Source organism: Canis lupus, chromosome 25, assembly GCF_048164855.1.
Source record: "Canis lupus baileyi chromosome 25, mCanLup2.hap1, whole genome shotgun sequence".
Taxonomy (NCBI): domain Eukaryota; kingdom Metazoa; phylum Chordata; class Mammalia; order Carnivora; family Canidae; genus Canis; species Canis lupus.
The window spans coordinates 43,485,954-43,500,326 of record NC_132862.1 but is presented as its reverse complement, the minus strand read 5'-3'; the positions used below and the strand labels follow the sequence as shown (position 1 = coordinate 43,500,326).

Sequence of the window (14,373 nt, the reverse complement as noted above, 5' to 3'; positions counted from 1 at the left end):
GAATAATTTGAGAAAAAAAACACATGCTAATAAATCGGCATATAATTTTCATGTAATTATCTTAGACTCAAAAGATTGTTAGCTTTTACACTGTTATCTTTTAGGATGAGATGGTCATGTTTCAGGCGGCTGTCCTAGTAACTTATAAGGGTAATCACTGAAACTCAGTTACTCCCACAATGGCTAAAAACAAATATAAAAACTATTCAAGAATGACACAAATACAGTCTTTACTCTCTATGGTACAAGAAATCAATCACAAGCCCATCTGTGTGAGACCTAGCGAATAAGAACACTATATGAGAGGGGTACGAAGAAAAGGATGGATTGCCAAGAGGAAAAAAGTCATTTATTAGACTGTGACAAGCTTTTCAATGTTTGTATTATCATTAACCAACTGCCTGGTTCTCTTAATTTATACACCTGTCACCTCTAGCCAATGCTATCATAGCAGTAAACTTGGAAATCGGCTCACCTCTAAAACACTGGCACCCTCTTCTGACCCTTTTGTAGTACTGCATGCACACCAGTTACTGGGGTGAAAACTTTTTTTGGGGGGGGGGTGAAAACTCTTAATAAGCCGTAAGTTAGTAACTTTGCAGGTAACATTTTCCAGATAATTTTATATTTGCAATTTCCTGGTTGAACATAAAATCAGCTTAATAAAACTATAAAACAAATCTTCTAAATAAAATGTATGCCAATGAAAAGAAAACCGTATTCTTTTAATATTTTCAGTTTATATATATAAGCTGATTTTAATATAATAGCTATAATGATGACAGTAAGGCTTTATACTGTATGCAATAAACTAGTTTAATCCTAACAACCTGATGAAGCAGACACATCTTACAGATGTAGGAAAAGTGAGGCACAGTGAAGTTAAATAACATGTCCAGGATCACATTCTTGGTAGGTAACTAGTAAAGCTGAATTTCAAACTCAGTAACTATGACCCCAGAGCCAAAACTAATTTTTATCTAAAATATCCCTGTGAGGAAGAATGAGGTTGATATCCTGCTAATATGAAACGTGATTGATAAAAAAAAAAAAAAAAAGTTCAAGTTGTAAGGAAAATTACAAATTCATCATCCAAATCTCTCATTTTCAGCAAAGTCCCAAACTGTACAAAAATCAAATATTACATGAAAGAGTTTTGGTGATTTCCCCATTCCTCCACACTTGATGATTCTCATCTTCTGTCATCTATATTGTTTTTATGCGTTCTTTTTAATCCTCATTCCTCTTTTCCATCTAAGTATGCCCTTATTTACCTATTTGATTCTTTAAAAGAAAAAGGAAAAAAAAACTAATCCACATCGTATGCTTTATTTTTCTTCTATACAGCAGAACTACTTATCTAATTCTACCTAAATTCCCTATTTCACTAGGCCTTTTAAAAAATACTTAAGACAATAAATTCATATAGCATCATCAATTCCTTCTCTTGGATCATTACAGATATGATAGATTCTCATCTGTATAGAATTATTTAAGGTACTCCTACCTATAAATAGGGCTGACAGACTAATCTCCTAAGGTTTCTAAAAATATTAACTTCATTTTTTTCCAAAGATTTTATTTATTCATGAGAGACAGAGAGAGAGAGAGAGAGAGAGAGAGAAAGGCAGAGACATACGAAGAGGGAGAAGCAAGCTCCATGCAGGGAGTCTGATGCAGAACTCGATCCCGGGACTTCAGGAGAATGCCCCTAAGCCATAGGCAGATGCTCAACCACTGAACCACCCAGGCATCCCCTAACTTCACTTTCAAACAAGATATGAGGGCACATTGTCTCATGATCTGTAGTTCAAAACAAGATCTACCTAGAACATTTCTAGATTCTGCAGTTTGCCTACATAAAGCTATTCATAATATCAGAAATTAAGAACACAATAATCTCAACAGAGAGTAACCACCCTCACTGCCTTTCATGACTAGAAGATTCACCATGGGTGAAAGCAAAAGATTCCTTTGGATTTCTTTTTTACAACTATCTTTTCATTTCAAAATGTTAAAGTATACTTGGAAGTACAAACTTGGGGAATGTTCAAAGAATTAAAAAACACACATAAACTACACCAAATTTAATTAGTTAGATCTAAGAACAATTGAAACAAGACAGTTATATTTTAGTATAGGAAGTGATCACATTGCTAAAGAATCATTTTATTATTCCTATCTCCCAAATCTAAGTATAACAAAAACAGCACAGGTGATATACATGAAAAGGTGTCAAGGAACTGATTTCCCTGCAAATGCCAGAATTCTTTTTACCTCAGTCTGTAGGATGGCAGCCCGTTGTTCTTTAGCAGTCAAGGACTCCTTCAGCACTTCAATGTGTTGCTTACTGTCTGAGAACTGGTTTGTGAGTGTTTCTAGCTTTGTCTGTAGGGCTAGTAGTTCTGTGTCCTTTCTGGACAGCTCCTGCTTCACCTGACCAATCTAGAGAAGAAAATAAAACACTGTAAGGAACAAAGAAATGAAACAACCACGTTTGATCTAGATCTTTGACAGATCTTAGTCACAAAATCTGAAACTAAATATAGTACTATTAGTTTTATGACAAAACATAATTAATTCATCCTTTTGCATCATCTAATCTTGGATAACAACCCATCACAAAAAAAAAAAAAAAAGTTTGTCAACAAATAGGGAAATTCCAGTTTTCATTTATTATATCTCCTAAATACTCTTCAAAATCCCTTAGATAAAGAACAGAAGGAGAAAAATTCCAAATTCAATTAGATTACTATGAAATAGCAAGAAGCATCTGAATATCACTGTGCTAATCAGTTTTCATTTTATTAAGTCAGACCTCTTAAAACATAAAGCAGGATTAGTGTAGAGGTAAAACAGAAGGGAAAAAGAAAACCTCCTAGCATTGCTATTTAAAGTTAAATTCGAAAGGTGCTGCTGGTATACTTTTTATTTTTTCATTTGCAAACAAAAGTTCACATAAAATCATCTTAAAAAGCCCACTTTCGTGTTATGTGGCATTATCAACCCATGCCTTTTAGAAATCATTTAATTTTGATGAGTTAGAGATATTGACCTAAGAAAAGATTCCACCTACAAAGTCCCATCAGCTACAACATGTCATATCAACTAAATTGATAAAAGTATATGACTTAAATGCATAAAGGCTCATTCTTTAAGAATCTACATGTGTAATTTGAATCTGAATTACTGACAGAGTAATCCGTAAGTCAAGAGGTGCCATTCACTCTCCCATAAATTTTTCCCCTCTTAAAAAAAATTTTTATGTAATACCTCATTTACATTTCTGTTTCTAAGAATTTTCTAAATAGTCTCTCATTCTAAATGTACACCAAATAAACAAAAATCAGACTTGCTTTTACCTTCTGTCTCCTGCCTAGTAAAGTAGCTGTGCACTAACAGATTAATTATTGGAAGTATAAATCTGGTAAGTCACTAATTTCAATATTACTGATGAAATGGAAAGTCCTTTGTTATTTTTTTCATTGAACATATCTACAGTATTTTCACTATAATAATCTTTGGTATAAAGGACAATTTTGAGAACAATTTCTCATGAGGAAATATGAAATAAATATTATTTTAAATAAAATTAGGCTTTTAAGAAGCCCTAAAAATATACTTCTGATTTACTCTTCTTGTTTAGCAAGAAGACAAGCATTTTTTCATATGCATGAAAATTCTATTTGTAGATTTAGTTATTCATTAACCCCACAAATATTTCTATTTGCTTACTGTATGCAAACTACTGAGGATACTAAGAACATCAGTGGAAGAAGACTATACATGGCAGCTATCTTCACCCTGTAATATGAGTATGTACCCTGGAACTACCACATACTATAATGCAGGGTATCTCCACCCTGTAATATGAATACATACCCTGGAGCTACCATGTACTATAGTGCTGGGGCATCTTCACCCTGTAATATGAATATGTGCCCTCGAACTACCACGAACTGAATGCTAGGGCATCTTTCATGACATCCCCTCTCCAACAAAAAAACACCTATTTATAGCATTCCATCCTTAACATACAGGTTACACTAAAAACACACTTGCTGTATGAATGAACATACGGGAGAAATGTTTAAAATGGTATCACTCCCTCAACTAAAGAACTGCTACAATTTAAAGATTATTCATATTTCCAATTACCTCCAATCACATGGTTAAAAATAATTATAAAATCCCTGTTTTCTCATCATCTACTTTATTTATCTATTTCATCTATTTTTATCTATAATTATTAAATAATTATAAAATCCCTGTTTTCTCATCCTCAAATAATGCTATATTGGCCATAAAGACTGAGAAGGGAAAGAAAATATTCTAATGGAAAGCAGAGTTTAGAATTAGAAGTACACATTTTCCAGAAAAGCTTGGAGCATGAGGCTTTGCAATCACTCACACCTGAGGATAAGTGTGTCTTTTAGTATTTACTTCTCTAAGCTTTGCTTTCCCAATCAATAAAATGGGAACAGGAAACCAATACTACTGTACTGTTTGGAGATTAAATAAAATAATGTCTGGACTGCGCTTAGCCTGTTGTCTGACACAACAAAGAAATATTTATAATAGCTAAGGGGAAAATAGTAAACTTACACATCAGCTAGTCCTCTAGACAATAGTTACCATAAACCAAATGAGTTCCTTCTAGATAAAATATTTCACTTTACTAGCTGTACTATAAAGGGGTCCATAAACAATAAAAACATCAAATTACCACAAGTTTTTATTTTTTAATGCTGCATTCCTGTCTTATCCCACAATTATTTTCAGTAGCAGTTTTTTCCTGACTTTGTGCAACATATGTGCACATGGCCTAGGACAGGCTAGAATACTGAAGAGCTCACCAGCACAGGTTCTGGAACCAGATTGCTTGACTTTAAAAAAAAAAAATCAAGCTCTGCCTCTTACCAGCTATTACCTGAGCATCATTCTGCTACCTTGGTTTCCACATCTATAAATTGGGCTTAGATGATATACCAACCTTAGCAGGTTGTAAGTGCTTGAGTGTTAGCTATTTTATTATCTTTTTATATTTTGAAATGGAATTTTAAGTTCTTTAGACAGAAGATTAAACTAAATTGAGAGACTTTATGTTTCATGCTAATTCTAATCTACTAGATAACTCTAATCAAATCACTTTCTGTTCTAAAATAAGTAACATTTGTTGGAAAATCACCTAATGGAGAGTTAATACATATGAAGCTAAAGCACTTTACTCATGAATATCAAATTCTAGGAAAGCTGATCTTAAAAGTTCTCAGCACAAGAAGAAAAAAATTTCGAGGAAGCCCTGGTGGCACAGCGGTTTAGTGCCACCTTCAGCCCAGGGCCTGATCCTGGAGACCCGGGATTGAGTCCCATGTCGGGCACCCTGCATGGAGCCTGCTTCTCCCTCTGCCTGTGTCTCTGCCTTTCTCTCTCACTCTCTGTGTCTCTCATGAATAAATAAATAAAATCTTTAAAAAAAAAAAAAAGAAAAGAAAAGAAAAAAAATTTGGACTATGTATGGTGATGGATGTTAACTAGACTTATTGTGGAGATTTCACTATATATAAATATCTTGTTACAAATCTGAAACTAATATAAAGATACATCAATTATACTTTACTTCATTAAAAAAAAAGAATTTCAAATTCAGATAATCTCAGAACCTAGAACATCTGCAGAAATAAATCACCATTCACGTAAATAACAAGTATCTACAAAAAGAAAAGAGAAAAAAACACACTTTGAAGTACCATCCATAGAGTGAAAAAAGCAACAATAAAGAACCAGAACAAGTGAGGGCTCACTGCACACAAAGTGACATATGGGTCAAACTGGTGAACAGGAGTCGGTTAAAGAGCAGAGCAGGCTGGTTAGTGCTAGTATTGGGCAAAGCTGCCAACCAAAGAGAATGAAAGTATAAGCCACCCAGAAGCCAGAGCTAGCAGGGTCCCACTGTGGGATCGCTGCACACACAGAGTAAATCTTACGGCAAAGACCTCAGCCTGAAGACCAGCCGCTCTCTTTTTCAGCTCCTCCCCTTGAGCCTCTTTCGAACTTAGTTCCTCCTTCAGTTGCTCTACCTGTCACGACATTGTTATTCTTTTTCACTTATGTGTCAACTTTGGTCTTATTATCTGCTTTTCAGCCAGATATAACAATAACCTATATAACACAATCAAACTTGTTTCCCTAGTTCCCTCTTGAAAGCACCCTAGATAATTTCTCTATTTTCAAGGGTTTTTTTAAATGGATTTAAATGTGCCAATCAGCAAGTGGAAAGCACAGATTATACTGTAAGCATATTTTATTATCAAATTGGGGTGAAAAATACAAACTAATAGAACATTGGATATGTGAATTTTTAGGTTCTAAAATTAACATAAATTGTCAGTAGTCACTGATAACAGATTCTTAAAATAATAAAGGAATATTCTACTGACTTTTATGCCAGGTATGGGCACCAAAGCAAGAAGCCAGAAACTGGAAAGGAAATTAGAATAATCGTGTATCATTCCTTTACAGTTTTCCGCTCTGAGAAACTGGAAAACTAACACAAGTGAGACGCAAGAGTTATTTTCTAGCTAATATTTCATAATCACAATTATGATTTTTAATTAAACCAAAACAAAGCTAGCTAATTTATAACTATGATAAACTAGACCCTTCAAGTTGCCTACATAGTTCATAGACTCAAACTAAATGGCTTTGGATCTAAGGAAAAACTACTGTGACTGAGTTTCTAAATATGGACTGACACGTCTTGCTGATATGTATTCCACTGTAGATATATCTGAATGCACATGGGAAACCTGATACAAATGGATCTTCTCCAAGGGACAGAGCATAGGGCTTCCCTTTATGGAACTTTCCCTTTCCCTTTATGAAGGGAAAATAATATATGATCTAAGTCATTTCAGGGAAAAAAAAAGGTGGAGGGACTGGGTTCAGCCTCTTAGGGTTTTGACTTTTAAAATACTACACAAGAGTTGCAGAACTTGGTTGGTATCTCATGTAGTGAGAAAAACTCAATTTGGATATAATTCTACTAAATCACCTCAGAAGTACTGATAGATATAAATATTAAACTGTGACAATACATATCAGCCTCACAGGAATAATTTTCTTTTAAGTGAAAACTTGAAGTAACTATACATCAGTAATTCTGACTTCAGTTTTAGGAAAGTTCCATTTGAAAGAATTCTAAGAATTCTATCTTTCCCTGAAGTCTGACAAAACAATGTGAAGTTCTTCATTATCACTAAGGAAATAGAGATATGCATCAGGTTTCTTAAACCTCTTTTAAAAATTACAGTATCACACACCATTACCTTATTTTTCATAAATTTAGAATGGCTCCGATAGACCTCCATTTGTTTCATTTCTTCCTCCCGTTCTTCAGTACTCAAGGCCCCATTTGATTTCAGCATCTGAATTTCCTCTTCCAAGTCTCGGAGCCCACGCTCCATAGAGGAAATTTTTGAATCCTGAAGACAATGGAAGATTTAGACATTAAAGTATTCACAAAGAATCAGAGAAGCTGAAAAACTCAGTCTTTACAGATAGTGAATTTAATAAAGATAAACAACTATCCAGGAAAACTGCTGTCTAGCAATTGGTGCCTTGCTTCTAAATTATATCTTTATGGCCACTTGAGTGAAAGGAGAAGAGTTCATATCTAGAATATGATTTTTCTTCTGTCTCTTCCTCTAGTCTGTGCCCTTTCATTAAAGAAGTAGAAGCAAAGGAAAGTTAAAGTTTCTTTGTACTTCATGGTCAATAAACTTCTAGGAAAAAATTTTATAATATTAACAGCAAAACCATTCCTAGCTACTCTATCATTCTACTCTGTGACCCCTAAAAGGTTTATTTCTGTTCCCAAAGGAAGAAGAAGAAGAGTAAAAATGTCTCAAAGATTTATGTAATAATACTCTCAATAATATTCTATAAGCATCCTACTGTAAGAATAACAAAGGGATGAATAATTATGCTAACAATTACAGTTTATCATATTATTTATTCTCTATAGTTCTCTACACATTTGAATAGTTCTCTACATATTTGAAGTATTTTGCATAACTTTTTTCAAATCACTATCCTTATAAACCATCATCTCCACAAATATCACCTCTCAGTAGAACATTCTTCTATGTTCAATTTCTTGGTTTGGTTTGTCACAGTATCTAGTTTATCCACAGATTACTTTAGATGTTATCAATTACAGGAAGATCATTTTAGATGTCAATTACAGAAAAATTCCTACATAGAATGAACACTTTTATATCTAGAGTTGTATATGTTTATTCACCTAAGAAATAAAGTAGAAGAAGCATAAATTAAGTACAGTTTTGTTTTATTTGGAATTTTAGAGAAATCAATCCTTTAGAAAGAAAGCAATTTTAAAATTACTTCCTTTTGTACTTTACTTCAAAGATTTCTTGATTGACATTCTTGCCTACCAGAATTCTTAGAGCATGCAGATGAAAGTTAAAGCATTTATCATGAGACAACTACAACTAGCAATTTTTAGGTTCAAGAGAGAGAAAGGAGATGGGATGTATTCCCTGTTTTGCATTGTATTACCTTTAAAAATATAACAAAAATTTTCCTTTATCAATCTATTCAAATTAAACTTACATTTGGTTCAAAAATTGTTTTTAATATTTTATTTATTTATTCATGAGAGACACAGAGAGAGGGGCAGAGACATAGACAGGGCTTCATGCAGGGAGCCCAATGTGGGACTCAATCCCGGAACTCCAAGATCACACCCTGAGCCAAAGGCAGATGCTCAACCACTGAGCAACCCAGGCATTCCCATTTGGTTCAAAATTAAATGCACTGAATTAATACTCTAACCCTAAATTCTCAATTACTTGTTTAAAATTAGTGGGTGCATCCCATTTCTATCACAGCCCCCCAAAAATAAAATTTAGTGGGCCACAATTAATCTCCTGGCCTATAAAGAATAAATACAGGCATAACTTGAAGATACTGTGGGCTGGCTCCAGATCACTGCAGTAAAGTAAATATCACAATAAAGCAAATCAAATAAATGTTTTGGTTTCCCACTGCATATAAAAAAATTATGTTTCCACGAACATAATTTTTAATGAAAAAAGTATATAACTTAATCTAAAAATAACTTATTGCTAAAAAATACTATCATTTGAGCTTTCAGCAAGTCATAACCTTTTTTGCTGTTAGAGGGTCTTGCCTACATGTTGATAGGTGCTGCTGACTGGTCAGGGTGGTGGTTGCTAAATTTGGGGTGACTGTGACAATTTCTTAAATAAGGCAACAAAGAAGCTTGCTGCATTAATTAAAACTTTTCCTTTCACGAACAATTTCTCTATAGCATGTGATACTGTCTAACAGTATTTTACCCACAGGAGAAATTATTTCAGAACTGGAGTCAATCCTCTCAAACCCTGCTGCTGCTGCTGCTACTTTACCAACTAAGATTATATAATATTCTAAAGCCTTGGTTGTCATTTCAACAATCTTCACAGCATCTTCACCAGGAGTAGATCCCATCTTAAGAAACCACTTTTTTTTGCTCATCCATAAAAAGCAACTCCTCGCCTATTCAAGTTTTAGCATAAGATTCAAGAAATTCAGCCACACCTCAAGTTCTACTCCTAATTCTAGTTCTCTTGCTCTTTCCACCACATCTGCAGCTCTTCCTCCACTAAAGTCCTAAACCCCTCAAAGTCATCCAGGAGGTTGGAATCAACTTCTTTCAAACTCCTATTCAGGTTGATATTTTTACCTCTTCCCATGAATCACAAATGTTCTTATTGGCATCTAGAGTGGTGAATTCTTTCCAAAAGGTTTTTGATTTACTTGGCCGAGAGATCCTTCAGAAGCATAAATTAAGTATAGTTTTATTTGGAATTTAACAAATTTTACAGCTGCTCTCTATGGCAGCTATAGCCTTATAAATATATTTCTTAAATAATAAGACCTGAAAGTCAAGGGGCACTTAGGTGGCTCAGTCAGTTAAGCATCTGCCTTCAGCTCAGGTCATGACCCCAGGATCCTGGGATCGAGCCCCACGTCGGGCTCCCTGCTCAGCACAGAGTCTGCTTCTCTCTCTCTCTCTCTCTCCCACTTCCCCTGCTTGTGCTCACTCTCTTTCTCTGTCAAACAAATAAATAAAATCTTAAAAAAAAAAAAAAAAAGGCCGAGAAGTCAAAATGACTCCCTGATCCATGGGCTGCAGAATGAATGTTTTGTTATTAGGCACAAAAACAACAATAATCTCTTTGTATACCTCTATCAGAGCTCTTCAGTGAACAGGTGCATTGTCAATGAACAGCCATATTTTGAAAGGAATCTCTTTTTCTCTGTAGTGGGTCCCATCAGTGGCCTTAAAATATTTAGTAAACCATGCTACAAACAGATGCACTGCCATCTAGGCTTTGTTTATAGAGTACAGGCAGCAGAGACTAAGCATAATTCTTAAGGCCCTAGGATTTCTGGAATGGTAAATGAGTACTGGCTTCAACTTAAGGCCCTAGGATTTCTGGAATGGTAAATGAGTACTGGCTTCAACTTAAAGTCATCAGCGCATTAGCTCCTAACAAGAGATTCAGCCTATCTTTTCAAGCTTTGAAGCCAGGCACTGACTTCTTTAGGTATTAAAGTCCTAGATGGGGATCCCTGGGTGGCGCAGTGGTTTGGCGCCTGCCTTTGGCCCAGGGCGCAATCCTGGAGACCAGGGATCGAATCCCACGTCGGGCTCCCAGAGCATGGAGCCTGCTTCTCCCTCTGCCTGTGTCTCTGCCTCTCTCTCTCTCTCTCTGGTTGACTATCATAAAAAAAAAAAAAAAAAAAAAAGTCCTAGATGGCATCTCCTTCCAATAGAAAGTTGTTTCATCTACACTGAAAATCTGTTGTTTAGTGAAGCCACTCTCATAATGATCCTTCTAGATCTTCTGGGTAACTTGCTGCACTGTCTCCATCAGTACCTGCTATTTTACCCTACACTTTTACGTCATGGAGATGGTTTCTTTCCTTAAACCTCATGAACCAACCTCTGCTAGCTTCAAGCACTTCTTCTGCTGCTTCCTTACCTCTTTCAGCCTTCACAGAATTGAGAGACTTAGAGCCTTGCCCTAGATTAGGCTTTGGCTCAAGAGAATATTGTGGCTGGTTTAATCTTCTATCCAGACCACTAAAACTTTCTCCATGTGAGCAATAAGGCTGTTTCACTTTTTATCATTCATATGTTTACTAGAGTAGCCGCTTTTAATTTCCTTCAAGAGTTTTCCCTTTGCATTCATAATTTGGCTGTTTGGTGCAAGAGGCCTGGCTTTCAAGCCTATCTTAGCTTTGGACATGCCTTCCTCACTAAGCTTAATCATTCCTAGTTTTTCATTTAAAACGAGAGACATGTGACTCTTTTCACTTGAACATGTAGAGACCACTGTAGGGTTATTAGTTGGCCTAACTTTAACATTATTGTGTCTCAGGGAACAGGGAGGCCTGAGGAGAGGGGGAGTTAGTTCTAGGGGAATGGCAGGTCAGTGAGGCAGGCAGAACACACAGATTTATCAAGTGGTGCCATTTATCAGTGGCACCCAAAACAACTACAACAGTAACATCAAAGATCACAGATCACCATAACAAATAGAATAATAATGAAAAAGTGTGAAATATTGCAAGAATTACTAAAATGTGACACATAGACATGAAGTGGGCAAATGCTGTTGAAAAAATAGCATCAAAAGATATGCCTGATGCAAGGTTGCCACAAACCTTCAATTTTTAAAATACGGTATCTGCAAAACACAGTAAAGTGAAGCAGAGTAAAACAAGGTTATGCCTCTAAACTATTTTCATTGTACTATCTGAAAATTCACTTTTAAGATTACTATACATCTTACTGGAAATATCAGGATGTAGTCCCTTAAGAATAACTAAGATACTAGGCATTTGCATGTGACTATCCAATAAATGAAATGTGGCTTACTTCTGACATTAGTTGGGGGTCTTGGGGGGATGAAAAGGGGCCAATGAAAGAGGGACTGGTGCTCCACACAAGACAAATCACCTCCAGCTATGAACTCAAGTTCTGTTCATCACATAGCCTACAAAGCCCCCACAAGGCCCCAAGAAACATTATCCATCTTAAGAAGAAATCATTTAAATTCAGAGAAAAGTTCTTATAACTATACTTAAGAAGCATCTATTTGCATAAAACCATATACCAATAAACTAAATATTCTTGTCATATCACCAAATATTAAATAAAGGCCCACAAAGTAAAAACAGTGTCAAACTTTCAAGGGAATATGAAGAGGCTAAAAAAAGAGAAAGAGAGAGGTTCTTATCTATAAGAGTCTTTCCACTTTTGTAAGAAAGAATATGATGTTCATAAAAATAACAGCAGTAGCAGCTAACAGTTTACAATATACCAGGTATTATTCAAAATATTTTACTTGCTATAACTAATTTAAAACTCAAAACCACCTATAGGATGGTGGTTTATCATCGCCTTCTATCAATAAAGAAATTGAGGCATAGGGAGAGGTTAGGTAACTTGCTCTGTGTCATACAACTGATTCAAGTAAAGCCAAATTTTGAATCCAAGGAATTTAGAAGACAAGCTCTTGATCAACGTAACACAGAGCCTAAAGATTTCTAACTATTCATTAACTTAAGGCATAGTTTTTCAAAGTATGGTCCATGTTCTATGTTCTGGATCCCCCAGACTTTTTCAAGACATCTACATAGTCAAAACTATTTTCATAATAATATTATGACTTTATTTGCCTTCTCCACTATGTTAACATTTGTACTAAAGGTATATAATGGTGGAAAAACTGCTAGTGTATCAGGACAACAGGAAGTAGCACCAAACCACACCAGCAGTCATTGTACTTTACAGGTCAGGCACTCACAGAAAAAAAAGAAAAATATATTAAGGGGAAAAAAAAAAGAATTAAGTAAGCTCTAGGCCCAATGTGGGGTTTACAATCATGACCCCGAGGTAAGAGTCACATGCTCTGCCAATTGAGCTAGCAAGGCACCCCTAGAAATAAAATTTTTGGAAGACTGCTTCCCTTGAGAATGTCCCTAATGAAGCAGTAAAAATTATTACTTTTAATTAATCGCAACCCTTAGGAATGCATCTTTTTACTATTCTTTGTGATGAAATGGGAAGGAGCTAGGCATCTCTGCCCATTGAAGTATGACAGACAGTTGTTCCTTAGAAATAGCACTTATGTGCCTCTTTGAGTTGCAAGCCACATTAGATACTATTTTTATAGAACATCATTTTTACCTGAAAGAACAATTGACAAATCATAGTTTCTAGGCTATTAGGCGGACATTTTCTAAAAACGAATGAATGAGCTTGTCTTAACAGAATAGAAGAGGGTCCCTGGGTGGCTCAGCGGTTTGGCGCCTGCCTTGGGCCCCAGGGTGTGATCCTGGAGACCCAGGATCGAGTCCCACATCGGGCTCCCTGCATGGACCCTGCTTCTCCCTCTGCCCGTGTCTCTGCCTCTCTCTCTCTCTCTCTCTCTGTGTCTCTCATGAGTAAATAAATAAAATATTTTAAAAAGAAAAAAAGAGAATAGAAGAGTCCTGAGATCAAAAGGTTTAAGCAGAGCTGATTTAAAGAAATTCTGGACAAGTCTTTTTGGTCCCATTTGAGTTATGATCTATAACTAAAAGGGAATAAAACTGAAGTTCTTTTACAGTGTCATTTTCATTGTCTTACTATTTCTTCTCAATCTACAAAGTAAGTGAAATATTATCACATACCACTTTCTAAAACACACATGGAAGTGTGTAATCATTTAGAAGTTTAAAAATCACTTAAAACTGACTCTGAAGATTTTTTCATAGATTCTTACTTACCTTCATTTCAATAACAGTTTGCAGAGCTTTTGTTTTGGCAGAATCAGGAGCATTCTCAAATCTCCGGTGCATCTCCTATACAAGAGAAGCAAAAGAGAGAGTAAGTGTCTTCCTTTTCGCTCTTCTTTTGTCTTAAATAGAGGTTAGAGAAAGACGGGGAGAGAGAGTAATTGTGTAAAAAAGATATTATACCATCCTTGTAAGACTGATCCCTGTGTACCAGACCTTCCTAGTGGATCAGAGAAACCACAGACTGCATCCAGGCTAAGGAACTCTAAGGGTCAAGCACACAGGGATAGAGTCCCTGTCTATGAACACCTAGTTATTTAAAATTAGTCAAACAGATAAAATCAGTATGACAGATGGAAACTACAGCACAAACCCAGATTGGTCTGTCGATTTTCCACATGATTCTAAGACATATAAATCAGAACTCCAAGATCCAAAAGGTAGACTAGAAATATTCCCTTTTTAAAAGAGAAATAAAAGCAGTCACAATCAGCC

General features: G+C 35.5%; 1 protein-coding gene across 34 annotated transcripts in view; it reads right to left on the bottom strand.

Moving 5' to 3' along the window:
• ERC1 (ELKS/RAB6-interacting/CAST family member 1) overlaps positions 1–14,373 on the bottom strand; it is a 545,178-nt gene that overhangs the window by 419,702 nt on the left and 111,103 nt on the right. For 22 of the 34 annotated variants that reach the window (XR_012017870.1, XR_012017872.1, XR_012017874.1 and 19 more), the window contains exons 4-7: positions 13,870–13,944; positions 7,329–7,484; positions 5,988–6,080; positions 2,278–2,445 (exon numbers count right to left, since the gene is read on the bottom strand). Coding sequence is in view for 21 of the 34 variants with exons in the window: in XM_072799507.1 (XP_072655608.1) it covers positions 2,278–2,445; positions 5,988–6,080; positions 7,329–7,484; positions 13,870–13,944 (492 nt within the window). In the remaining 13 variants the exon portion in view is untranslated. The remainder of the gene's footprint in view (positions 1–2,277; positions 2,446–5,987; positions 6,081–7,328; positions 7,485–13,869; positions 13,945–14,373) is intronic. The other 12 variants (XR_012017879.1, XR_012017876.1, XR_012017875.1 and 9 more) reach the window with 2 other exon arrangements.